At 47.3% G+C, this 25871-nt stretch overlaps 2 protein-coding genes across 4 annotated transcripts in view; one reads left to right on the top strand and one right to left on the bottom strand.

The window, feature by feature from the left end:
• The window catches only part of GPBP1L1 (GC-rich promoter binding protein 1 like 1), a 35505-nt gene extending 28772 nt beyond the window's left edge, over nucleotides 1-6733 (top strand). For both annotated transcript variants that reach the window (XM_052802369.1, XM_052802370.1), the window contains 4 exons: nucleotides 3518-3676; nucleotides 4439-4563; nucleotides 5448-5550; nucleotides 5805-6733. In XM_052802369.1, coding sequence (XP_052658329.1) covers nucleotides 3518-3676; nucleotides 4439-4563; nucleotides 5448-5550; nucleotides 5805-5951 — 534 coding nt within the window. In that variant the 3' untranslated portion in view covers nucleotides 5952-6733. The remainder of the gene's footprint in view (nucleotides 1-3517; nucleotides 3677-4438; nucleotides 4564-5447; nucleotides 5551-5804) is intronic.
• A 5948-nt stretch (nucleotides 6734-12681) lies between these two features.
• On the bottom strand, nucleotides 12682-25665 carry NASP (nuclear autoantigenic sperm protein). Of its 2 annotated transcripts, XM_052800507.1 has the most exons (15): nucleotides 25479-25665; nucleotides 24197-24247; nucleotides 23250-23360; nucleotides 22613-22693; nucleotides 22312-22409; nucleotides 20693-21589; nucleotides 18685-18767; nucleotides 17635-17720; nucleotides 17424-17497; nucleotides 15578-15766; nucleotides 15152-15318; nucleotides 14668-14721; nucleotides 14508-14579; nucleotides 13376-13507; nucleotides 12682-12850 (listed from the first exon to the last, which is right to left on the bottom strand). In XM_052800507.1, the coding sequence occupies exons 1-15, from the start codon at nucleotides 25538-25540 to the stop codon at nucleotides 12797-12799; spliced, it is 2211 nt and encodes a 736-aa protein (XP_052656467.1). In that variant the 5' UTR covers nucleotides 25541-25665; the 3' UTR covers nucleotides 12682-12796. The 2 variants fall into 2 exon arrangements, with proteins under 2 accessions (XP_052656467.1, XP_052656468.1); XM_052800508.1 differs by lacking the exon at nucleotides 13376-13507.
• Nucleotides 25666-25871: the final 206 nt, after the last annotated feature.

Genomic DNA, 25871 nt, shown 5'->3' with positions numbered 1-25871 from the left:
TTTGTCTGAATGTATTAGAATTTCCCTCCAATATAAAAAAAAAAAAAGTACTAATGCTTTTAATAGTGTTGCATAACTAGACATGCATAGACCTCGTGTTATCGGAGTGCAGATACTAAGAACTGATGTGAATAGATAAGTAAACTGATTCCCATGCTGTTCTTCAGTATGGGAAAAGAAGAGGAAGAAGGGCGATCTGCCTCATTTTCTTTCTCTAGAACAGCAGCACAGGCAGTGACCTCTGAGGGGGTTGAGGGAGATCAACATGTATACATGTGTCTTCAGCTACAGTGTCTATTTTTAATTTTGGTGTTGGAAGGAGGTCATCTGCTGAGGTGGAAGCTGACTTACGTCTGGTTTTGGCCTGAAGTATGGAGAGAACCTTGGGGTATATGTCTATTAACATTTCAGCAGTAACTGTGGCATAACACATTTTGGCCAGCATTCCTATGCTTCACTTCATAGCTTGTATACAAAATGGTGCTTTGGACCTTGAAATTCCACAAAGCTTAATACAAAAGTGACACTGAATAACTTTTCTCCTCTGCTCCTGGGAATCAAAATTCAGCAGGTTTGTGATCATCTGTAAAAAGAACAAAAATAAAACAGAAGGCGATAAATTACATACAAAATTTGAAATTAGTGTGTTTGTGTTTCAAGTGTAACAGTGGATTTTTTTTACTTGTGCATTTGTCTTGTTCATTTACAGATTTTACTTCTAAAATAAGACCTTGTCATCTTTATGATTCTCTGCTTTGCAGGCTTTACTTTGCAACAGCCTGTACTTTTCTGCTTTAGCCACTGCTGGGTGTAAAAGCAGTCATTAAAAGCAATAGTTAATAAGCATGCAACTGTCACTTTGACAAATAGATCTTCCACTGTATTCTGTTCCCTTACCTTGCTTTTGTCTGTCCTTAGACCAAGTCCTTTGTGCTACTGACAGCCTTCATTATTGTGTAATGCACAGCATGGTATGGACACCTTTGCAGCATAAATATGTAAACTTAAATAGGCTTTCATCTCCAGGTAGATACCGAGAAGGGCATCCACTTTATATCATACAGTAGTAACGCAAGTCGTCTCCTTCACCCACACGCCAAGAAGGTCTTGCATGAAACTTTAGTCAGCAAAGATGTCAGGTACTAATCTGACAGCAGGAGTAGGCAGCTGGGTTTTCCCCAGAACAAGCAGTACTTCCTTGAATACTTCTTGTATTACCAGCATCAATCAAGTAAACAAAAACGGCTTAAAATTTCCTCCCAACTAAAATTGAATACTTGTAATACATTTTTCTTTGGATCTCTTGGAGACTTGCAGTATGAAAACACAGGACCATGGCCAGCAAATACTACTGTAATCCTACCTCCACAGGCCTACTACAAGTAATCTCTGCCTTTTTTTTCTGAAATGGGGATAATGCCCCTCCTGCAGAAGTGTTGAAAATATCACCTTTATTCATAAGAGACCACAGTGTGTTGAAAACTAAAAGGGTGCCAACTGGCACTGGCACTGTGTACCCACAAGCTGGTCTAAGGTAACCAAATTAAGATACAGTCTGAACTCTTAAAATGATTCAGGATGACTCTTCTGTAAGAGTAGCCATCCCTGTTAGACTGACATCTGCACAAATCTGAGATGATGCATAGTGCTCTCATTTAAAAAAAAAAAAAAAAAAAAAAAAACACACAACACACACAACCGAGAGATGCCTTGATGTTTCAGTCAAAGGGCTAAACTTACCTTTAGAAAAGATGCCAAAAATTCCTACTTGTACCCCTTTAATACTAAAAGAGAATGTTATGTAAAAACCCTTCTACAGAAAGTTATGCATAAAACCAGAATTGAGGTGAAATTAAATTCCCTTTCAGGAATCTGTTGTTTATAAACTTTAGCTATAACTGTCTTCCCCTAAAGCATAGAAATTAAGTTTTAGTATCTCAGCAGTTCTGTTCAACATTAAAACAGCCACTAGCAAAGAGCTTGAGTACACCAAATTACCAGAAGACATCTAAATTTTTTGCCTCCTTTGTTCATTGTTATCTTCTGTCACTGCAGTCAAACTAGTTACCATGTTAAGAGCTTAATTTCAGTACTATGCTAGCTTTTTATCCTAATACTCACAGTCACTTGTTATGTCTGTTACAATTGCTGATTTGTTCCTTACTGTGTTGAATTAGGCAAAATCTGAAAAGGCCACCTGAGAAATGTTTACTGTAAGGCATTACTTTCAGCGTGCGCTTCCCTGAAAGGCATTATTTCACACCGGTGTTTCATGTGCAACAGGCATTAGAAATACAAGCAGCAGTTGCTGCCTTGTTTTTGTTTGCTAAATATTTTGGTTCCCTTGATCTTTGCTTAGAGCTCTCTGAGTGTGATAAAATTATTTTGCAAAGGAGATTAATTTTTTAAGAGCCTGAATTTGCAACCTTCCCACCCTAGCTTAAAAAAAAAGGCAGGGGGGGAACACAACAGACTTTAGGAAATTTTACTATATTGCAAAAAAATCAAAGCAAGTAAGTGAAGGAAAATATTCTAGTGTTAGGTATCCATATTAATGTCTAAATTCCTCATTGTCGTGGAGTAGCCAGACATGAACTCCGTATATGAGCAGAAGGTTAAGATATTGGGAACTTTCACATAACATGTTCTTAGATTTCTTTTGCATGTTCAGTCAAAATGGTGGAACAGATTGAATTGGAAGCTCAGCTTCGTTAGCAATGTTTTTATTGCAGTGTCATGGCTGCGGTACTGCAAATGTGCAAACTGTTGTGCCTTATGCCTGGTTCGCAGACTCAAAATAATTAAGAAAGCTTAAACGCTGTGGAAGAGCATGGGAGGTTACCTTGGGTTCATTAATTGAGCTGAGCAGATTTCCCATAGGCTCCAGGGTTGTCTGTGTCTGGCTACACACTGACCTGTCTGGGCTGTGACTGTCCATAGCAAGGAATCGGCAGTGCGCTCTCCAGGAGAGGATACTGAGGCTATGGCTACCTATTTCATACCCAGTTGTAGTTAGTTAAGGATGTGACCACTCTCTGAAAGGAGATTACCACCCCATAGCTTAATTTCAGGATAGAGTCTGTCAGGATGGCTTAAGATGCAAATTTGAACTGAGCCTAATCTCCTTAATTTTTTAATTTTTGTAGGGTAAGAGTCCTGCATGAAGTTCTCTGCCTTAATATTCTGTTGTAGGCTTCAGCATTGCTTGAGAGAGTTACATTGCCAAGGAACAAAATAAATGTATTCATGACCACGTGAATTGACTCCTAGGGGAAGAAGAAATTAAGAGTCGATAATGATAGGTGGGAGAACAATGTTCTGGGAAGGGAAGAAGTGCATGTGCAACACTAGTCAGTATTTTGATGAAAATTTGACATTAGATTTTCTTTTTTGAGGGGTTAAAAGCCAGCCAAAGAACTGATGGGTGTTTGAAAGGTGTAAGCAGAGACCCTGAAGAGGGCCACATCTTTGCAGCAATATAGTTTGAAAGTCTCTATATTTTACCTTTCTTGTCTAGAGTCCTTCCAGCACCACCCCTCCCATCGAGATCTGCTCTTCACGCTTGACGAAGCTGATGCGCCGTACCACTGATAAAAAGAGCGAATTCCTGAAGGCACTGAAAGATGATAGGAATGGGGAGATAACAGGGAACAGAGAATGTGACAAGCTGGATGATGTAAGATCCCTGTCCTTATTGTATATATGATCATTATGTGTTTAAGGAGTTGGGTACTGAAAAAAAGCAGAGCAGCGTATGTAATTCAGGCTCTGGAGGAGGAAAGGAATGACTTCCATTGGTCTGGCACACATGCCGTGGAAGTAGTGCACAGCACTGTGATGAAGGGAGACCTGTAACATGATGAAATGCAAATGGGTAAGTAAGAAATGAGGTGGAAGGGAAGGTCACAGATGGTGAAGGTAATCTAGATTTTTGCAAGGATTCTCTAAGGAGTAGAACAATACCATATTTTAACATCTTAGTTTGCTTTCAAACTTTGTTGTCAAGCTACATCCCCAGGAAAGCTGAATTCGGGGCTTGTGAAAGGTGCAGGATAGTGGCTCAAGCCTCAGAGGCTTGGACCAGGCCTCTAAAGGCGTAAATCCATGGCTTAATGTGTATGTAAAGGCCATCCTTTGGACTATTTAATTCTCACAGGTTTTTTTCACTCTCACTCTGAAGCCACTGATGATGGCTTTGTGATGCCAGCACTTACTCCCTTGACACAAAAGTGCTGTCCACCAAATGTCGTTCGTATTGTGTTGTCTTGTCACAGCCAGCTAGAAGTTGCTTTCAACCATTATCAGTCCAGGCTCTGTAAAAAACACTGACTCAAAATGAAAGGCTTTACTTTACTTCCAAAAGCAGAAGCTTGAACTTGGAACTGTGCTATTGGCACAGTCTGTGCAAGCACACTTTAATGCTTTTATTTTTCTTTAGATGGAGAGCAACAGCACACCAGAACCAAAGGAAAACTGGGAAGAGAACTGCCATCAGAATGGCCTTTCTCTCCCTTTGCCAGAGGAGGGGGAAAACCTCTCTCATTCATTGGAAGCAGAACACAGGTGAGTGAATGGCAAAATAAGGTGTCTGGAGTAAAGGAGGGCGAGTCCTTGCACTGTGTGAGGAGAAGGAGACTATTTCAAAGACGACTCTCTTTCTGGGAAGCAGCAGTAGCTTTGTGTGTACTGAGCTAGAGGTGTGTGGGCTTCATGACTAGTGCTGGACTGGGTGGAGTCATATTGAAAATAAAACAAGACACTGATGACAGCTGAGCCAAGACTTTGCCAAGGTGTATAATTAAACTCCTGCGCTTCTCTAGTGCCACATCCCTGTGTGTTAATGCTGCCTAGATATTTACCTGCCCACACCAGGAGTGAGCACAAACCTAGTGTGATTCTGCTTAATTTACAAGCAGGTGTCCTAAGTGGAATGGTCTGAAGACACACCCTCGGCATGCACATGCCACATTCTGTCTGCACTGTGCTGCTTTAAATGCTGTAAAAGTGGGGGAGAGTTAAGAAAATATTTACCTAGTATCTCAGCTTGTATCTCACTTCAGTGAGTGAGCAGTGTTGTGAGCATCTGGTGTAAGTGGATAGTAAGTTTTAGGAGAATCCTGAGCTGCAGTACTGGTTTGATTGCCTCATGTCCTCCTTCAGGGTCCTTGGGTAGAATTTCAAATCTCTGCCATGCTTTCCTTATGCCAGACTAGTTATTTACCCATTGTACAGGACTGCTGATGATTAAATATTTGTAAAAGACATTGAGTATGAAGAGTGTTGGGTGAACACGAAGCATTGTTGAAGTGGTCTCTAATAGAAGATTCCCTGGTGAATTGGGAGTGATTTAATACAAAACCTTGTGCTTTATGGACAAAATGTTCTCTTCTTTGCCATTGTTCCCTTGCTTTAATTCCTGTGCCCCTTCTATTTTCTCCACAAATCAGGTTATTGAAAGAAATGGGATGGCAGGAATACCCTGAAAATGATGAGAACTACCTTCCCCTCACGGAGGATGAGCTCAAAGAGTTCCAAATTAAATCAGAGCAGGTATGTTTACAGCTCTTGCCACTTGTGACTGCTCTTCTCTCTCTCCCTTCTCATGTACAAGTCTTCTGTGGTGTAATTCTTAAGGAAGTTCAAGAAGACAAAGAACTGAAGTGAGAGTGTAGTGGAATTTATGACTGCATTATCTGTGCAGAGCATGTGTATACAGTTAAATACATAATTTGTGTCCACAGATGGTTAGTGACAGTTGCTCTCAGCACTTTTGCTTGTTTTAAAACTTGCTTTCATTCCTACAGCGAAGAAGAAACGGATTTGGGAAGAATGGATTTCTTCAGGGCCGCGGCTCCAGCCTGTTGTTCCACTGGAGAAGCACTTTTAAGACAAAGATTGAGGACTCAGACACAGAAACTAGTAGCAGCGAAACGTCAGATGATGATGCCTGAAAGCGGGCACAAGAAAATTAAAATAAATAAAACCAACCCAATAAACTCAGTTCATAGTTCAACATGTGTTTGGGGTTGTATAAACTAAACAGAGTTTATTCTGTCTCCAGTCTGTTCAGTTTTTTCTTTTGTTGTTGATACTTCATGCACAAGGGAAATAATTGTATCCCAAAGAAGAGAGAAATTGGCTTCTTTAGCTTTTTCTTTTGGTTTTGCCCTAATGCTTAATAGAAGTTTGTGCAGCTAGCAAATTTTGACAAAAATCCCTTGTGGGGCAGTGCACAAGTTCAGTCTTGTAAGCAGGATACAAGTGGCTGACTGATCTTTGCAACAACAAGCTTCTAACAGTGCCGCCTGCATTACATAATGTTGTGCGGTAACAGTGTGCTAAAACAATCATTGTCAATGACAAAATGGCTATTGAAGTTCTAATTATGTTAAATTAATGCTAATAACATGAATTTTTTATTTTATTTTATTTTTTTTTTTGGCGGCTCGGGGAGCTTCATCACTTAACCAGGCGTTTGTGGTTTTCTTTTTTTGGGTACAGCTGTAAAATATTTGGATATAGGAATTGTTTGTGTTCTTCTTCTTGCAGCCTTGATATTCAGGGTGGATTGTAAAATATAAATTTTTTGTGAGATTTCAAAGATTAAGATTATTTTGATAACATTATTTACAGATTTAAAAAAGTGACTATCACATTGAGTCTGTATGAGGGGGAAAAACTACTGCATCAAAAATAACTAACTTGGAATAAATATTTTGCATCAGTTTGCCAATTCTAATTGTCTTTCTTATGTAAGAAAAGCCTTCCTCTAAAGGGACCTGCAACTTTGGGGGTTTAATAGCACTGGGGATAAATAGTTTCTTCTCCCGCTGTATTTTTCCACTTGGCAAACATTGCTGTAGTGCTCAGACTGCAGGAGCTAAACTCTTCCTTTAAGAAGGGAGAGGGAGAACAATGGTGAGATGATAGCCCATGTTTGTTTTTTTGAAAAAGAAATGAAAGAAAATAATTCAAATTATCTTCCACTAAAGCAGTTTGCTTTTTTTTTTTTCCGCTTCATACAAAATTGTGAAGCTCGACTGGTCGGTGTCACTTGTTCCTAGTGCAATGCTGCTGTTTATGTTCACAACGTGGCAAGGGAATGTCTGAATCCAAAGCTGTTTTCATTGAAATCTTTTTTAAAAATTCATGAAAACATTTCTATTAGATTAAAAAGGATTTTACAAACAACTCAGTTGTGGCCTAAGCTATTTCAGTGTCTGTTTTAAGTTCAGCTTGTACACAAATGTTTTGCATTGGGAAGTATTCACATGGTTGTGCACTGTTTGCAAGTGGGTTGGATGGAATTGCACATCAGGTATGAAATCCTGGTCTTGCTGACCAGAGGGGATTTCACCCAAGGTCTTGCTTGGGTTTTTTTAATCCACTCCTGACCAGGCAGAGAGGACAGATGTGTAATAAAATTTTAATGTTTAGCCGTGAATCTTTGCACCTGGACTTAAGGGAACACTCTTGGTGACACCGGGTGTAACTCTGCTGCTTATGCCTTTAGTTCCTGCTGACAGTGGGGCATGGGCACTGCAGGTAAACCCCGGTAAGAGCTGGGCTGAGGGGTGTTTCTTCATTGCTGCCGTCTGGAAGCCAAAGTTCCAGTTGCTGGTCTACCTGGGAATTCTCGGGGAAGTGCTTGGGCTCCTGTAAGACATTTCACAGATCGTCTAGTTCCTTTTCAAGGTCCTGCTGCTTTGGTCCCATCAAACATGGCTTTTGTCTGGAAAAGTTTACCCATTTTATAAAAATTTAACTTCCTATATCCATTTAAGTGAAAAATTATGCAAATGTATTTGCATTGTTGTCAAGAAATGGGGTAAGACTAAAAAAGTCCTTCACATCAAATCTGTGCTGATAGCCACTTATAATGAGCAAACTGGATTGCTAAACAATTCCTGTCTGGAGCAAGGGACCTGGCTGATGGGGGGGACAGCAAAGCGTGATGTGTGTGCAGCAAGAGCTCTTTGTGTTTCGTGCCAAACTTTTCCTTCAGCTTCTGTGCCCCGACCCTCTGATGGGATGTGCATGGTTTAAACATTGATGAAACTTCTAAGGCGTTACAGGCTGCTGCTGGAGAGAACCTAATGGAGCAAATCCCCATAAATCAAATGGTGGCTTTTTCCTGAGCAAATCACTGATTACCTGTGACTGGTACCGCTGGTGGCACGGGGGGAGGGTGACCTACAGCACCCCCAGAAGAGCCTGCGGATGTGCAGCAAGCAGAGATGGGGGCAAAGATCAAAGGAGGGGAGATTATTCTGGGAACAAGAGTAGGGTGCTGGACACCTGTGGCAGGGAAAAGGGGGCAGTGGGTAGAAGGAGCCGTTTCACCTCGGTGCGGAGGTCGTTCATCGGCTTAAAGACGGTGGTGCACGGTTGGGAGCTGCTGCAAAGAGGAAAAGGGGCACCTGGGGTCGGGCATGGCCGGCAGCGAGTGCTTTGTAACCAGGAATGGGGGAGCGTGGCAGGGGACGGGGAAGCCTCATGCTGCGCATTGCTGCTGGCGAGGTCTCCCCCATCTTGTTTTCTGTGAATTGCTCAGGTGGCCAAGCGACATTTTTCTCCCCCTTTCCAGTGCCTGTGGTAAACAGCGGGAATGGCCAGGGTCAGGGGTGCGGCCGCCCTCCCTCGCCCGTCCCAGCGTAGCAACGGTGGCTTCAAACACCGCAGCCACCGCCGCCGCCGAGCAGGTCTGTGCACGGGTCCCGGCTCGCCCCGGGGTGCCATCCCCGGTATAAGGACCCCTCTCCCCTGGCAGGTTGGCACCCCCCAGGTGACTCCCACCCCACTGTGCTTTCCAGGGTGCCCCATGCTGGGCTCGGGGGGATTCGCCTGCCCCTGCTGCCACATGGCTTTCAGCTCCCAGCTGCTGCTGCGGGCACACGAGGAGAAGCTGTGCCTCGGGACCCCGACGGCCGGCAGCTCCTGCCTCCCCAGGGGAGACCCACCGCCTGCGGAGGAGGCTGCGGGCACGGCGGGGAGGCCGCGGGACGCCTCGGTAGCGTGGAGCCGGGTCTGGCGCAGGGCGTGCGGGGCTGGGACGGTCAGCAGGGACGGGGACAGGGATGGGTGCTGGGCTGGGATGGGCAGAGGGTGAGGAAACGAGGGTGATCCACCGCAGCTGGATCCGACCCAGCCTGAACCAGGGAGACCCTCTGTCCTCCCCCACTGCACCACACAGGCAGCCCTCCATGCCTATTTTGCCAAAGCCAGAAAAGTCTGTACTACTAAGCATTTTCCCCCCTTCCCGTTTGCCTCTGCAAGGTCGGGGTGTCCCAGCATGGGCACCGCACTGAGCCACGCTGTCTCCTCGTGCTTCCCGGGCTCCTGCCAGCCGTGGGGGGACAGCAGGGGACGGGGCGAGTGCGGGGGGCTCCCCTGGGGGATGTGCTCACCCCCCGCGAGAGGGCCCTGCTCCGCATGGCCGACCCCGCTTCCAGGAGGCTGACGGCAGAGGTACGGCAAACCCCATACCCCTGGGACGGGCATCGACACCCCAAGGGGTCCTTATACCCCAAGCCCCGTGGCTGGTGGGGGTCCAGCCCCTCCCGCCTGTTGCAAGCCCCTGTGCTGCAGGGAGAGCCCGGCCGGCGGCCGGCCCCACCGCGGGGACACGGGCAGCGGCCACAGGAGCTGCTGGAGGCCCACGAACGCCATGTGGCTGAAATCCGGGCCAGGACCCAGCAGCTGGAGCAGCAGAGAGAGGGTAGGCACTGGCATGGGTTTTGGGGTGATGGTGAGGCACCTGTGTGATGCAGTAACCTCAGGAGCGGGGCTGTGCTGAGCCCCCTCCCCACAGCCTCTCACCATCCCGCAGGGCTGTGCCGGCGGCTGGCAGCACTGGGGACCGGGGCGGCTGCAACCCCCCACCCTGAGCGGGAGGAACTGGAGCTGAGCCGGGTCCCAGAGGTGCTGCAGGATCATGTTGGACAGCTGGCACATGGAGGGTGAGCCCCGGCCAGGGAGAGAGGGGTCTGCACCGCCCAGGGAGTGGGGTGCTCTCGATCAAGGGGCCCTCAGCCCCTTCCCCATTTGCCTGTTTCCTCCCCAGGGCGGCTCTCCGCCTTGACACCCTCCTGCCAGCCGCCGGGCCGCTCGCCGCCGCGGCCAGGTGAGGGTCCGTGGGTGACGGCGCAGCCGAGCTGGGCGTCCCGCTGAGCCCCAGCGATGGCTGACGCCGGGGCTGTGGCAGGGCACTGCGACTGTCCTACCTGCGCGCCGGAGGGCACAACCCGGCCATCCTGGCCCAGCTCCTCCACCTCCAGGCAGAGGCCACAACGCTGGAGAAAGGAACCATGGGGCTGCACAGGGGCAGGACAACAGGTAAGCCCAAACCCTGGCCCATCCCCCAGATGGGACCCTGGCTCCGCAGCCAACAATTGAGCTCCCCCCGCCGGCTGTACCAGCAGAACCCCCCGCTGCAGGTGCTCAGGGCCTGGACGCAGCGCTGCTGGCTGTGGAGCTGGAGAACCAGCGGCTGGAAGATGAGCTCTTGGCGCTGAAGGTCAGGAGGGCCAGGAGAGCCGATGTTGGTAGGTGACAAGTCCCAGGGAACAGGGCAGCCTCCACAGCCCCCATTTGCTTCTGGGGTTGCCGCTGTCAGAGCCCCCAGGTTGCCAAAGGCTCATGGGGGGGGCCCTTGCACAGTGACAGCATTGGAGGGGCAGAACAATGTTCCCTCAGACACTGGGGAGGGGAGAGTCACTGCAGCAGCAGGAATGGGACACCCCCGTTCCACACACCAGCCCGCTGGGACGCTGGGGACACTGTAAACCCCACGGTGACAAATTCCCATCCCCCCAGGCTCGCAGGTGGCCCAGCGGCACACGGAGGAGCTGGCCCAGCTCCAGGCAGAGGTGGGGATGCTGCGATGCCACATGGAGCGAACAGGGCCACGGCTGCCCCCCGCCATCCTCCCACCCCCCGTGGCCCCCCCGCTCCCACCAGCCCTGGCCACACCAGAGCTTTTCGCGGTAAGACCCTCGTCCCAGGGCTATTTCCAGGTCTCCAGGGCCAAGGGGCGATGGGGGTCAGGCTGCTGCCCCAGACAGGACAATGAGCATGGAGGTACAGGCTTGGGGAGATGATTCAGGAACTGCTCCCTTGGCCACAGCTGGGGACACGGATGTCCCACGGAGCCAGGGCCACCAGGAGGAGGTCCCCACCCCAGGCACAAACCACAGGCGTGATTTGCTCTGCACACCCAAGACCATGTGTGGCACAGGGTGGCTGGGCCGGTCCTGTGGGTGCCTGTTGCAGAATGGGACTGGGACCCACTCATGTTAACCCCACTTTTCTCCTTTCCCAGGAGTCCCCCAGGCCAGCACTGGGGACAGGCAGCCTCAGAGTCCCCGGCCACCCCCGTGTCCCCCCCAGCCTCCCCCTCACCCCCTTCATGGCCCTGGTGGACCCCCCTCCTGCCCGGGAGCCCCCGGCACAGAACAAACCTCCCCTAAGGTGAGCCAGGAACAGATCATGTCCCTATGGCACTGCCCCACCATCCCCGAACAGAGCCGGAGCGGGAAATCGGGGCTTTATTAACTGTAAGTGTGGTGAAGGGATGGCAAAATTTATGTTACAGCTGCAGGTATGGGGGCTTGGGACCAGCTGTGTAATTATCACTGGGGCAGGGGAGGAAACATGTGGGGTCCCTCCCAGGACCAGAAGGGCTCTCAGCATTTCGGCAGCAGCAAGAGCAGGCAGGGAGGGGATGGGCAGCACAGGCAGAGCCCAAAGCCCACAGCCATGGAGCTGCTCCTCGCCCCAGGACAGTGTCCACACACAGAGGAGGTGCTTCATCCTGTTCCCTGGGGCAGCTTGGGGAGCAGCAGGGGGGACAGAGAGAGGCACAATCACTTTTTTTTCCCCTTTCCCTGCATCTGTCTCCACAGGGCACATCCCCACCACAAACCCTTTCTAGGGGAAGCCTGACAGGAGGCATTCACAGCTCAGACCTGGGAAGCAGCAAAACCGATGGCAAGATTTCCTCCCCCACACTGGAGGCCATGCTGGGTGTTTAATAAACGGCTTCAGCCTGTTGCTCTTTGCTTCTTGGCCTGTTTATACACACACACACACACACACACACACATTTGTCCCAGCCTGCTTCCCTGTGGGCAGCGCTGGCAGTGCACCCTTTCCCTGGGGGTGATTTCAGGGCAGGGGAAGCACCAAGAGGTGCTCAGGGTGGTAGATGCCCCCCCCTCCCCCCCTTTTGAACCAAGGTGTGGGAGTGATAGAAGAATTGAGAAGATAGAAGAATTGAGACTGGGATCACCCAGAGGCCTGCAGTGGCTGCACAGCACAAGTGGTTGCAGTGCCCTGTTCCCTCTTGTGCCCAAATCCCCACCTCCTTACAGGGACCCCTGTGCTGCCAGGGGATGCAGTGACTCACCCCAGCACCCACAGGGACTCCGAGCCATCACGCCCTGCCTCCCCACAACCTCCGCAGGGATATGAAGGGGTGGAGGTGGAGCAGAGCCAACGCTGCACCCCAGTGCCCTGACAAGCTCTTATCAGCCTTCCCCAGGGTGCTTAGGCTGCTGCAGGCTAAGGGAGGTGCCACTGCCACCTGCACCAGGCTCAGCCTAGAACAAACCAAACACAGCCAACAGCTGCAACCACAGGCCTCGAGCCCTAGCCCCTGCTGAGGAGGGTCAAGACAAGGACTATTTGCTTACAATCTTTATTGAAGTCATACAAAAGTTGCCAAAAAGTGAAAAAATACACTATATACAAAACCATTTTCCTTGTAAGGAGAGGAGTGTCCAAGGTTAAAGAATTATCATACTGTGCTTTCAACTGCAGCCCCTGATTCTGCTTGTGGCCTTTTCTCTGTCTAAAAGAAAAGAAAAGGGTTTGTTTTTTAAAAACAAGACACTGCCTTACAGCACCAATTCATGCAGGAGCTCAAGGTTTCTGTCATTTGAAGACTGAACTGACTACACATGCTTTGCTGGTCTTCAGAGCCCAATGCTATTCTAAAATATTGATGTTAACTGTAGCCCAGGTGATAAGTATTAAAACCCAGGAGTATTAAAAAAATACTTTGGGGAAAGGCCCCACACTGTAGTTCAGCCCAACTCAAACACCCAGAACATGTTTCTGTCCCACCCCACAGGTTGCAAGTCTCCACAGCTGGTGTCTTTCCAGCCTACAGCGCATCAGACACCATGGTACAACATGCATCCTGCCAACTGGGGAACATTCCCCATCTCATCTGGGAAGCCTTGTGAAGACCAGCAGGCAATAAAACCAGTACATCTACCAGGCACAAAACCATGCCTGAACAGAAGGGGAGAAAGAGATGATGATAATAATGATAATGATAATAATGGCACAGACTCCTGACTCAGCTGCCCACCTCCTCTTCCATTTTTTCTGCAACCTCATTTCCACTGGGGGCAGCATCACCACCACCGCCATTGACAGCCGGTTCTGGTTTAGATTTCTTAGCTTCATTGTCTCCCTGTTGAGTCTCCTCCTCTGGTTTCCTCTGAAGACAAAATTGTTTATAGTCTTCACTATGTACAAATTAAAGTTTAAATATTTTTTAGAAAGTTAGCATCTAGATGTTATTGCACGTTATCTATTCAACCTCTACTTGCCAGGTTCAAGATAAATACTTAAGTGTTAAGACTTAACCAAAGCTCTGAAGCTTTGGTGCAGAGGTCTCAACCACAAAGGATTTCCCGTAAGACATTATTTAGGTGCTAGTATCTATAGTGCTGAATTATCCTTAGTTATTGTTTGGCAAGGAAACATGCAACTGCTGAGCCAGGGAACAGTTAAGGGGGTAGATTTAGGGCATTCTATGACACTTACAATCACCTGTGTAAAGCAGATCAAAGTTGCTCCAAGCAAACCTGAACTGAAAGAGGCTAATATAACACACAGGCCAGGCTGTGCCACAGCAGCATACAAAATAAAAACTAAGATCCTATAGGGGATAATTTTAGTTATATTAGCAAACAGTTCTAGAAAAAGCATATACCTTTAAAGGAACCTAGTGCTCAATGCATTATCTCTTTAAGAGGCAGTTTATCCTTACTACCATTAGACTGGCTTTGCTATTTATTAAGTCCAATTCTCCATTTCCACTTGCAAAGAAGGGAACCCAACTCAGCCTGGTTGCTTGCCCTTTTCTTAAGATCTGTAGGCCAGCCTGCTCTTCTTGCAGGTCCCCAGCAGAGGAGGGCACTTGTTCAGAGAATGCCTGCAAAAGCCACACAATTCAGCTCTGAAGTTAAACCAGTGTGGGTCAGGCGGGGTGCTGAACCGTCACAAATAGTCTGGAGGCTGGATGGTTCCCAGACTGATTGGCTCCCAGTGGAAAGGAGTTTCATGCACTATTTCTGGTTTTACTTTTAGGGTGTTTTTTCCATTATAGAACCAAGTTAAGAAAAAAAAGCTTCAAGTCAAGAAATCCAATTACATGGAGCAAGCCAGTGCTACTTTAACAAACAGTTTGTTCAACTAGTCATTTCTGGACTCACCTTTTTCCTGACTAGGTGAGAGATGTCTGTAACACACTGAGGTGCACCATCAGCTGCTTTTCTTACTGGAATCTATTACAAGACAGACATTGACAGATGAGTAACAGCAAACAGTAATCCTTAGAGCAAACAGGGACTACCAGCATCCATGTTAACTTACTGTGGAAACAGAACCACTGTCTTCACTTTGTGAAAAGCCAGATGTAGTTCCAACCTTAAGAAAACCAGAAGAAACAGAAAACATATAAAGCGAGACCATATATGCTACTTTAGAAAGGGACAGGAAAACCCAACTCCTTCATGTCTCAACACTGCATTCCACACTTACACACAGGACAGATGTAACTCGGTCCATTCTCACATTTGGCTGACCTATCATTTCCAGTCCTGATACATTAAATTGCTCTAGAAGCCTACCAAATTCCAGTTTAGTTTGGAGCAATTAATGTCAGTGTATTTACTAATATGCTCTCTTTAGATGTCAGCTGCCTCAGTTTCCTTCTCACAATCATAGCCCATAACATTTGTGAGCAACCACCAGCCCCCAATCTGTACGATCAAGCCTGAGCTCCTCCCATTACTGGTTTACTTCAAGTTTCACTGGAAGAATGTTTGGCTAAAAGGAAACCACAGGATGCACTAACCAGAGTTGCTTTCAGTGCCAGCTCAGCTACTCTTGCACTCTTTTGAGACTCCTTTGAATCTTCTATCTTTTCTTTAATTTCAGGAAGCAGTCCCTTCAGTTCTTCAATCTCCTTCTCGTCTTCAGGGGACCCACTTTCTGCCTTCTTTATTCGCTCAGTAAGCATTGCTAGGATGAAACAGTTATCATGGCAAAAAAACTCAAGACAAAGTAGCTGTCCCATTATCAATATCCAGAGGCAAGTATCTGCTAACACACTGTTTCAACAAATTTTCTGGTATCAGTATAGCCTGTTACCCCTTTCAGACCAACAGACATTTGCACAGCAAGGTAATAAGCATACCTAACTACTTTTAGGGCACTTAAAAGTCTGCTTTGACTAGTGAAAGCTCTCATATTCACTAGGCACTTTTAGAAACCCACTTACCCATCCTCTTGTCAATGACTTCTACGGATTTACCAAACTGCAAAACCGCCTCATCGAACTGGCTGTTGTAGTGGTACGCCAGCGCCAGCTGGTAGTGACTCTCCGCTAGCAGGCGGTCGTGAGCCTCCAGGTACTTCTGCTGCAGGGCCAGGCAGGCCTGAAACTCTTCTATAGCCTGCGTGTAGTTTTCTATAGGAGAAAGATGTAAGGTCATAGAATCATAGAATCATTTCGGTTGGAAAAGACCTTCAAGATCATCGAGTCCAACCATTAACCATGCCCCCTAAACCATGCCCTGGAGTACCCTGTCCACTCGCTTTTTGAATACCTCCAGGGATGGTCTTTACAAACCACACTCATTTACCCAAACAAGCAAGATCTAAACCCTTATTCAGTTACTCCATATTTTATTACGCTTTATATAGTCTGAGAATGGAACCACCATTGAATACAGCAGTTGAGTTCAGTGACAGACTGCTTTCAGATTATCAAGTGACAAAAGGCTGTTTAGAGTCCAGTTCCTCTAGTGTTCTCAGGAGTGCTTTGTCTATTTACTGCAACACAGCAAACTAAGCAGCCAAGTCAAAACCAGGCACACAAATCCTACTATTTTACCTGCTACCATGACCCAAATGTAACTGGTCACAACTGCAACTTGCATCTAGAGCTAAGGACAGTCCCCTGCTAGCTTCCAGTCAAGCTCTCCGTTGAATATATTCTAGTGACACAACACACAACCCTCATTTTGTAGCCCTGGTCCAGAAACCCGTCAGATTATTTCCACTGCTCACCACAGAGAAAGATTACACTCTCTCTGGATTTAACAAGATTAAAACACGTTTTTAAATGAAGGGCAGGTAAAACACATTAGAAGGCACAAACCTGGGGCTTGCTTCCCCCTCCCTTTTTTCTGCTGCATAACAGAGTCTTTCCTGACCATACCCTAGGATTTTGGGAAGTCTAAGCAAGTCAACCATTTTTCACTTGCAGTCTTTATGTTCTGGAATTGGCATGGTACTGACACCTCCTATTGAGCTCAGTGACTCACTACTTCGATAAGGAAAGTCTCTCCCAAGTTTCTGAAGCTAACCAAACCTTGCCTATACAGCAGAACACAAGGCTGGTTTTGATCTGGTAACGCATTACTTGTTATTCAAAGCTTGCTTTCACTGTTCTGGAAAAGCACAGACTATCCTGTTGTGTTGGTTTTGGCTAGGATAGAGTTAATTTTCTTCATAGTAGCTGGTATGGGGCTATGCTTTGTCTTTGTGCTGTAAACAGTGCTGATAACACAGAGATGTTTTTGTTATTGCTGAGCAGTGCTTAGACAGAGCCAAGGCCTTTTCTGCCTCTCACAACACCCCACCAGCAAGTAGGCTGGGGGTGCACAAGAAGTTGGGAGGGGACACAGCCAGGACAGCTGACCCCCATTGACCAAAGGGATATTCCATACCCTAATGACATCATGCTCAGCATATAAAGCTGGGGGAAAAGAAGGAAGGGCAGGATGTTCAGAGTTACAGCATTTTGTCTTCCCAAGTAACCGTTAGGTGTGATGGAGCCCTGCTTTCCTGCGGATGGCTTAACACCTGCCTGCCGATGGGAAGTGGTGAATCAATTCCTTGGTTTGCTTCGCTTGCACATGCAGCTTTTGCCTTTAAGGCACCAACTTGTTCATCCATTGATTCCAAAGCTTCTCACATGGCTGCACTATCATAATTAGAAAAAGTCTATTTTGTTTTCATCTTAACAGCCTTAACTCACCTCTGCTCATTTTAAAGTACAAAATAGAGAGTGACAGAAAGTGGAACTGAACACTTTGTACATGAGAATTAATATTACTTACCAGATTCAATGCTAACTTCCCCTAACTTTAGATGAGCTTGAGCTGCATGGAGCTGAGCTTCTTTTGTTTCTTGTCTAAATCAAGAAAAAAAAAAAAAAAGTAGTTTTCAAATCCTGATCAGAATATGCCACATTCATTAATTGCTTATGCCACTCCCCAACTTACAATGAGTTTCTCTAGCACATATCCAAATTAGGGCTTAAGTCTTTACCTCTTGTAGATTACTTTTGCTAACTCCAGCATGTCCCAGGCTAGCTCAAGATTTCCAATTTCATCCTCCTCACTTTCCTGTAAAGACTAGAAATGCATTAAAGATTAAGTGACTTGGTTACATATCATATCAAACACCACCACTGAGTTTCTAAGCAGTGTTGTCAAGGAACAGATTTCTTCAAGACAAACAGTTTAGCAGTAGAAGTAAAAAAAAAAAAACAACCCAAAACAAACACACATGCAGAAGAGGTTATTGCATCAACCAAGACTTTACCTGCAGTGAAAATGTTTTAAGTGGAACATAAGCTTACATTCTTAGTTGATACGGCCTTAATTTTTTCCCAGAAATAACAGAGTGCCAAGCACCAATATTATCCCAAGAGTAAGGTTTTGTTTAAGGTGCTATTTATATGAACCAAAAGCTAAATAAAGGAGTTGATGTTCCACTTTTTTTTTTTCTTCAAATGAGCTTTTGGACTTCGTTAGAATAGTCTGAAGAAGTGACAGATATTCTCTTCAAGACAGTTGTCTAGCATGCTTAGTACCACACTCTAATAGGCTCCAGATTTTTTCCAGGTGTTTTGACTGCTACATCAACATTAACACCTCACATTTAAGCAGCACTACACTTCCCACTAAATTCCCATCCTAATCATGGCTTACAGGACCAGGTACATTCAACAGGCGTAGTCAGACAACAACAAAACAAGCAGAGAATAAAGTGTTACAAGTAACTAACTTTAGTGACAACCTAAAGCAACTCTCCCTGCCTGCCCCTGCATTTACCAGGCTGCATTACTCATCAGTAGACTGCAAGCATTTGTTTCAGCATAGCTAAACAAGCCCAAGTTTACAGAGCTGAGCAAGATCCTACAAGGTGGACTACACATAACGCTGCCCCTTCCTTAGGCAATATTGGTTTTCAAAAGTCATTTCCTACATAGGACCAAATGAAATACAAGTGAGCTTTTATAAAGACATTAATATGACATTTAGACAAATACTGCACTCTTCCATGAGCACCGATATCAGAGCTCAGCAATCTCACCTTGTCTTCCACTGTCAGCTCATTCTCCTTATCATCTTCAGCTTTATCATTTTCTTTATCTTCCTCTTCAGATTCTTCTGTTTCTACAAGGGAAGTAGATGAATGAGAACACTTGTTGTTACTACGCTTGCTTCACATGGCAGAATATATTACATCCAGCCCTTATCCTTCCAGTGACAGGTTAGATGTGGGATGCAAGAAGAGCACAGATATATTAAATTCCTAGCAGCAGCAGCCATCTTGCTGAAACTGTTAGGCACTGTAGACTACTGTCTAGAACAGAAACTTGCATAGAATTCAGTTCCCACAAATGCACTGTGAACTCCCACTGAAGCCACAGGATCCTGAGCAGCCCTGGAGGTACAGGTCAGTTGCTGGACTTCACACTACAGATAACAAGCGTTTTCAGCAAGATGGCTGCCAAGCTGCATACAAATAAGACTGTTTCTGAATTCGTGTTCCTCACATCAGACATTTAAGTGGCAATGTTATTAATGAACCTGCTACTGCGTAGCACTGACTTGACTTCTGATACTGTGTAGGAGCACTGCATGATCTATTCTACCAGTAGAAAACATTTTGGGAAAATGTGAAGGAGTATGGCTAATAAATTTAGAGCATTGGTTGACTTGCGTGCTAAAGTTGCACACTTAATTCCTGTATCATGACCACTGACTATATCCAGAATAGGAGGACCTTGATGGAATGGACACTAGAGAACCCATGAGCTCGTTAATCTAACTCCCAAAACGCACACACCTACCACTGAGAGGGCCAAACCTGTGAGTATGAGGACAGCTCGATCAAAGGTAAAACAGAAGAGATATTAGAAAGTTAAAATTTAAATAGTGGGAGGAGTCTAGAATGACACAGCACCAGACCAGGATGTTCAAGAGTGTCCTCACACTAACAGGGTTGGGGAAAAAAAGCAGCAGTATGTGTACATAAACAGCCTTTCCTCAGCCTGATGAGGAGTGGATAACTACTCTATGTGCACTATACTCTATCCAGACAGACACCTTGTTAGGCAGCTGCTCCACCATTGAGTGTTCACTGTGCCCAGCAGTACAAATCCTTTCAGTGTCCAGAACTATTTAGTCTGCGTATCTGCCACTCCTAAAATAAGGCTCTTCCTGTGAAGCTGAGTTACTGACAAGCAAAGTTTCAATTATCAGCTCATCAATTAACTTGTGCAACAGAAAGCACTGGCCTACTAAGACCACGCAAGTAATACTTCAGCAAAGTGTACAAGTTTTACTAGGTTACTGTCCTGGTTTCAGCTGGGATAGTTAATTGTCTTCCTAGTAGCTGGTATAGTGCTATGTTTTGGGTTCAGTATGAGAAGAATGTTGACCACGACAGTTACTTTCACATAATCCTGAAAACAGCTATAATGAAGCAGGGAAGCAGAATGGCACAAAAAGCTAGGTAGCTGGAAGACTATACTAGATAGTAGCAATAAGCCTTCAGGTTTCAGGGCAAATTAAGTTTAGATTTGCCAACCAAATCCTCACTTGTAATTACCACCACAAAGACTCAAATGGAGAGTTCCTTCCCCCCATCAAAAGCAGATTTACTATTTTGTTATGTATTCAGCTGTTCTTATTTTTCTGCTCCACTGTTTTAAAATAAAACACGGTTATAACCAGAGGCAACTTGTGCTTCAAGTTATTTGAAGGTTAGTGCAATAAACCCAGATGCATGCAAGTGAACATCCATTCAGTATTCTCCACCAGCCTAGCCATTACTTACACATTTCACAGGGCTGTAAGTTTGCTTTCAAGTAAGATTTGCTTTGCAGTTAGTTAAGCGTTAGTCTAGAGAAACCGAGACTGTTCACTACTCCTTGAAACTTTACTTGGATGTAAAATCCTTCAAGAGCCCCTTTACTGTGCCTTTTCCTTATTCTAAGGCAAACAGAAAATTCTGAATGGAACACTTTTTACCCATTGTTAGCCAAATCCATCAAGTCATCCACCCACAAGTACTTTTCTCCTCTCACTGTTACCTTCTCCCTCTTCCATCAGGCCATCTTTCTCTTCTTTTTCTACCTTAGCACCTTCACCCTCTTCCATCAGGTCATCTTTCTTTTCCTCTTTCTCTACCTTAGCAGCTACTTCAGCCTTTTCTTCCACGTTATTAGATGGCTCTTTGCCCTCTGTGGGCACAGGTTCCTTTGAGGACTCTGCCTCTTTAGATTCATCTGGTTTCTCTTCTGTAGCTGTCTCTACTGGCTCTTGTTTCTCCTCCACCTTCTTCTGTTCAGCTGCCTCTACTTGCCCTTCTGTAGCTTCTTTCTGCTCCACAGTGACTGCTGCCTGCACTTCTGCTGTCACTTGTGCTACTGTCTTCTCTTCCACAGCTGCCTCTGCCTGCCCTTCTACAGCCTCTCTCTTTTCCACAGCTGGCTCTTCTTCTGTTGCTTCCGCTGTCTGCTCTCCTGCCTCTCCCTTCTCTTCCACAGCCTCTTCTCCAGCTTCAGCCTCTTCCGCAGCTGCCTTCGCCTCCTTGTCCAACACTTCTGTCATTCTCTCCTCCTCCTCAGTTGCCTCTGCTACCTTGTCTTCAGGGACCATCTTCTGCTCTTTTTCCACTACCTTCTCTTCCACAGCTGCCTCCTCTTTCATAGCCTCCTTTTCCACAGCTACCTGCTGCTTCTGCTCTTCTGAAGCTACTTCTTTTTCCACAGAAACCTCCATCTTCTCTTCAGCCTCTTCAAGTTTTACATCCTTGTCAGCAATTGCTTCTTCTGTTGGTTTTTCTTCTGTGATCTCTTTCATTTCAACATCCTCCTCTTTGATTTCCTTCTCAGATAGTACTGGAGACTCTTCTGTAGACCTTTTGGCTTCTTCTTTTTCCCCCATGGCGTTATATACCTGTTCTCTCAACTCCTCCCTTGCTTCTTCTACATGATTGAGGAAGCATAAACATTTCTTCGAGTTTAGTGATAAAGACATTAATGGGCACTGACAATACCACCCTCAGACCCTCCAGTGTGTTGGTTTGTCATCAAGTTAGATGACATTCCTAAAAGCTCCATTTTCAAAGTACAAGGAATTAGGACACAACCAACATAGTAACTTGAACTAAGCAAATCCCTTCCCCTTCCCCAGACTGCATTATTGCAAGCAGCCGCTCAAGCAGTGTGCAGTTTTGCGCGCTAGCATTTTTAGTCACAGCTAAGCAAGAGGTGCCAGTGTTTTAATAGACTGGATTGACAGGAATTCCTGTATTATCTCCAGCTGCAGGGAGTATAAAATGCTGTCCTTGGACTTTTTACAGAGAGACTGACCTGTCCTACTACACACAGTGTACTGCTACAAGGTTACAAAGCAGTTCAAGTTGACTGTGAAGCTTAAGAAAGCAAGTTTGAATGCAGTGTTTCAGGTCACAGACACCTGGTGACCGTTTACACATGCTTTCAGTGACCAGTTCCTTGCACAAGTTTTAGAGGTTTGTTCAATCTTTAAGCAAGATTAGAAGAACAAAAAAAAAGTCCATTCAGGCTGCTAAGAGTTTCAACAGAGTAACTCAGGCCACCTAAGATACCAATGGACTGAACTTGGATTGTTTAGACAAGAAAACACAGCTTGGTGCCTCCATGACATGGCAGACAGCTTTACATACCATCAACAGTCGGTAACGCAGAATCATCTTCAGCTTTTTCTCCTTCCTCTTCAACCTGCACCCCTTCTAAGGCATTTCCCAGCACACCGTTTTCCATTCTAAAGGAAACAAAAGTTTGTTATCCCTTAGCTTTTGTAATAACACTGTTTTACCTGCACAAGCTGCAATGCCGTGGCCCATCCCACCCAGTGCAACCCTGCATTTATGAAGTTCTAGTCTAACCCTGTGACCCAGCGTATACAAGGGTGAAATCCTGTTACGCCAGGCAGACTCTTAATGAAATGAGAAACTGTTAGCATACCTTGCCAACTCCAGGAGAGATTTTCCATAGTAAAAAAAAGCTTCTGCACACTCATCCGCTGTCTCACCGTATTTTTTACCCCTACAAAAGTAATGAAAAATTACTTGCCTGTGCCTAGTTTAAGTTTTGATACATGAACTTGAAAGCTAAAAATTCCTGGTCAGGAAGAATCAGTTTCTTAGCTCACCTCCCATTGTTTCAAACAAATCATGAACGCTCCTCTCAGCTAGATGTGGCTCTCAAACATCCAGCAAAGCAAACTAATCTAAAACCCAAGGAGGCATCATCCTCAGAGACTGATCAAGACTAGTAAACAAGTTACTAGCAAGTAACACTATCTCATTATTTTCATATTAACAGACATCAGAACCATACACTGCAAAATAAAATACCAAACCCCTTTTCCTCTTTAGGGAGCTGCGCTGGCAGTTACCATCACAAAAGCTAAACTGCACACCAACTACAGTATTGTCCAACACTTGAGTTAGTTTCAATAGTTCGTCCTCTCCCTGGTTGTATTATAAATACAGCAGCGTATGTAATGTAAAAATCTCGATCTTTCTTCTATAAGCCACATCAGTACAGTCAAGCTGAAAACCAAGCCCTACAAAAATACACAAAACCTCCTACTACTCACAGTAAGCTTGCAGCTTCCTGGAACGCATTAACAGCAGCCGGAATATTTCCCATTACCAAGTGTTTCTGTCCTAAACCCAATAGTTTCTTTGATTCTCCATCCACATCCATACTGGAGAGGGGGGGGAAAAATAAAAATAAATCAAATACAGGATTCTATTAGTTTCCATAGCAATTTTGTATCCAGCTTTCAAAACCTAGTCAGCTTTATGTAAGAGTGAGTTGCATACCTTACACTGGTTGGAATTACGGGGGCAGAGGGGGTTGATTGGTTTTGTTTGTTTAAATCTGGACCAACTTTTAGTTCCGATGACCGAGGGCAGACAGGTTAATTTTAACCAACCACTGCAAGAAGCGGGTATCAGAATCTGATATGACAAAGGATGCTAAAGAATATACTTTAAGAGTTGCGTACCAATACAACACTGACTACCATACAGTGTTTCACCAGACTCTGATGCCAGCTAAGCCAAGAAAAAGAATAATAAATCCAATTTATGACTTCATAGCACAGCGTGATGCATTTGAAAAGAATGATAGATGCAAGCCTTAGTTTCAATTCAGCACATCTCACACAGCTCCATTTCAGAGGGTTCGTCCCAGTCCAGTACCCTGGACTGGGACAAGAGGAGCTGCCCACAGAGGAGTACTACTCCATGCTACTAGTCACATACTCATACCTCCCCAATGCTTCCCCAGCACTAACTCACAAATCGAGAGCCTCCTAAGCAACAGCCGGTATCTGCGTATTTATCAGTCCTTGAAAGAGTTTTGTTGCACTAGACTTGTGCAGACTACTGGTGAGCACAAGTTTTCAGCATCTACAGCATCTGCATCTCTTAAACTTCAAGCCTAACAACGCACTTGACGGGTGCCCTTTTTGTTTAACTCAATAACCCTTAGGATTTCGCGTTCTTTAGTAACCGACAGCTGCAACTCCCATCTCACCTGTCCGTCTTGTCTGTGGATGTGGAAGGAGCTGCCAATTCCTCTTCCATTCTGCAAACAAAATATTGAATAAGCGTTTATAACAGGCCACCTGTTTTGTGACAGGAACTGAGCTCTCAGAGGTGTGAGGCCAAAGCCAGGACTGGTGCTTCCTTTCAGGTGTTCAGCTACCTAGAGCAAGTTCACACCCTGGTTCGCTCTGCTGGCTGTCTTTTGGAGAAACCTATTAGTTTCAGTTTTGTTTATTGTTTGAACGAAAGACTGTTAGGAAAGCAAACGCTTTCGCGTTCAGGTTACATCGGACTAAGCCTGGCCAACAGGTTTGCTGCCTAAAAACCGGGACTACCCACCCCTGCCAGCTTGCAGCCACTGACCCACAAGCGCCCTGTAGCTCGGAGCTACCCCCACGCAAACTTGCGGCACGGAACAAGCCGCAAAGCGCAAAATCGGGTGTTTCGCGCCGCCTTTCCAGTCAGAAAACCGGGGACGTGCCCAAGACGCCCGTCCGCGCAGCTCGGGGAGCCCGGGGGCTTGCCACGGCCACCCGCCGGGCAGCCGCTCCTCGGCAGCGTTCCGGGGCAGCCGCCGCGCAGCCCCCGGCCGCCAGCTGACAAGCCGCCGGGGTCCTCCGCCGCCGGCAGAGGGAGGCCGGGGGCGGCGTTGCGGAGCTCCCCGGGCGGAACAAAGGCCGGGCGAGGCGGGCAGCGGCCCCGGCCCCCCGCCCCCCCAACCCCTCACAGACAATGGGCGCCTTTCCCGCCTTCCCCCCGGCCCCGCCCCCCGCCATTGGCGCCAAACCCCGACGGCGGCTCCTCACGGGCTGGCGGCCCGGCGTCACGTGACGCCGCAGGACCACCCACCCACCCACCCCCCGCCGCTCCCCCTCCCCCAACCTCCCCCCCACGGGCGGGTTCCAGCGGCGTCGGCTGCCCCCAACAAAGATGGCAGCAGCCGCGCACGGGTCACGTGGTGGCCCCGCGCGAGCCGAGCGGGCCCAGCTGGCGCTGGAGGAACGGGGCGGCACGTACCACCGCCGGTGGGGGGGGGGGGGGGGGGGCGGAACGGGACGGGGGGGGGGGGGGGAACGGGGGCAGGCGCACGAGCCCGACCAGCACCCCCAGCCCTCCCCCCAAAAGGAAATCCTGCCCGCCGCCCCCTACCCTCCCCAACCCCCACCCCAGTCACCCCGCGGCGCGAAAGCGCCCCCCCTCTCGCCTGCTGCCCCCACACCCCCACCCCGACGCGCACACACCGTGACCGGGACCAGCCCGCGCGGCCCTACCTAGTCGGGGAGGCCGGCGCGGGCTCAACGCAGGGGGGAGCGGTGACGGCCGAAGATTGCATAGAAGCTGCTGGAGACAGGGGCGGCGGCGGCAGAGTGCAGACCCCTACCCCTCCGGCTGCCTATATACCCCCGAGGACACGCCCCGGCCCGCCTCGCGGCGCGCGCACGCCGCGGGGGTACTACCGCTCCCGGCATGCCGCGCGCACGCCCTCCGCGGGACACCGGGGGCGCCGCCGCGCGGGGCTTGCTGGGAAGTGTAGTCCGGGGAGGGAGAGGCCGCGGCGGGGCCGCGCGGCCCGCTGGGAAGTGTAGTGCCGGGTGAGGCGGGGCGGGGGGCGCGCAGGGAGCGCAGGGAAACGGAGTTCCGCCGGGAAGCCGCTGCCGCGCGGC

Source organism: Harpia harpyja, chromosome 11, assembly GCF_026419915.1.
Source record: "Harpia harpyja isolate bHarHar1 chromosome 11, bHarHar1 primary haplotype, whole genome shotgun sequence".
Taxonomy (NCBI): Eukaryota; Metazoa; Chordata; class Aves; order Accipitriformes; family Accipitridae; genus Harpia; species Harpia harpyja.
The sequence above is the reverse complement of the archived record's forward strand: the minus strand, read 5'-3'. Positions and strand labels throughout refer to the sequence as shown.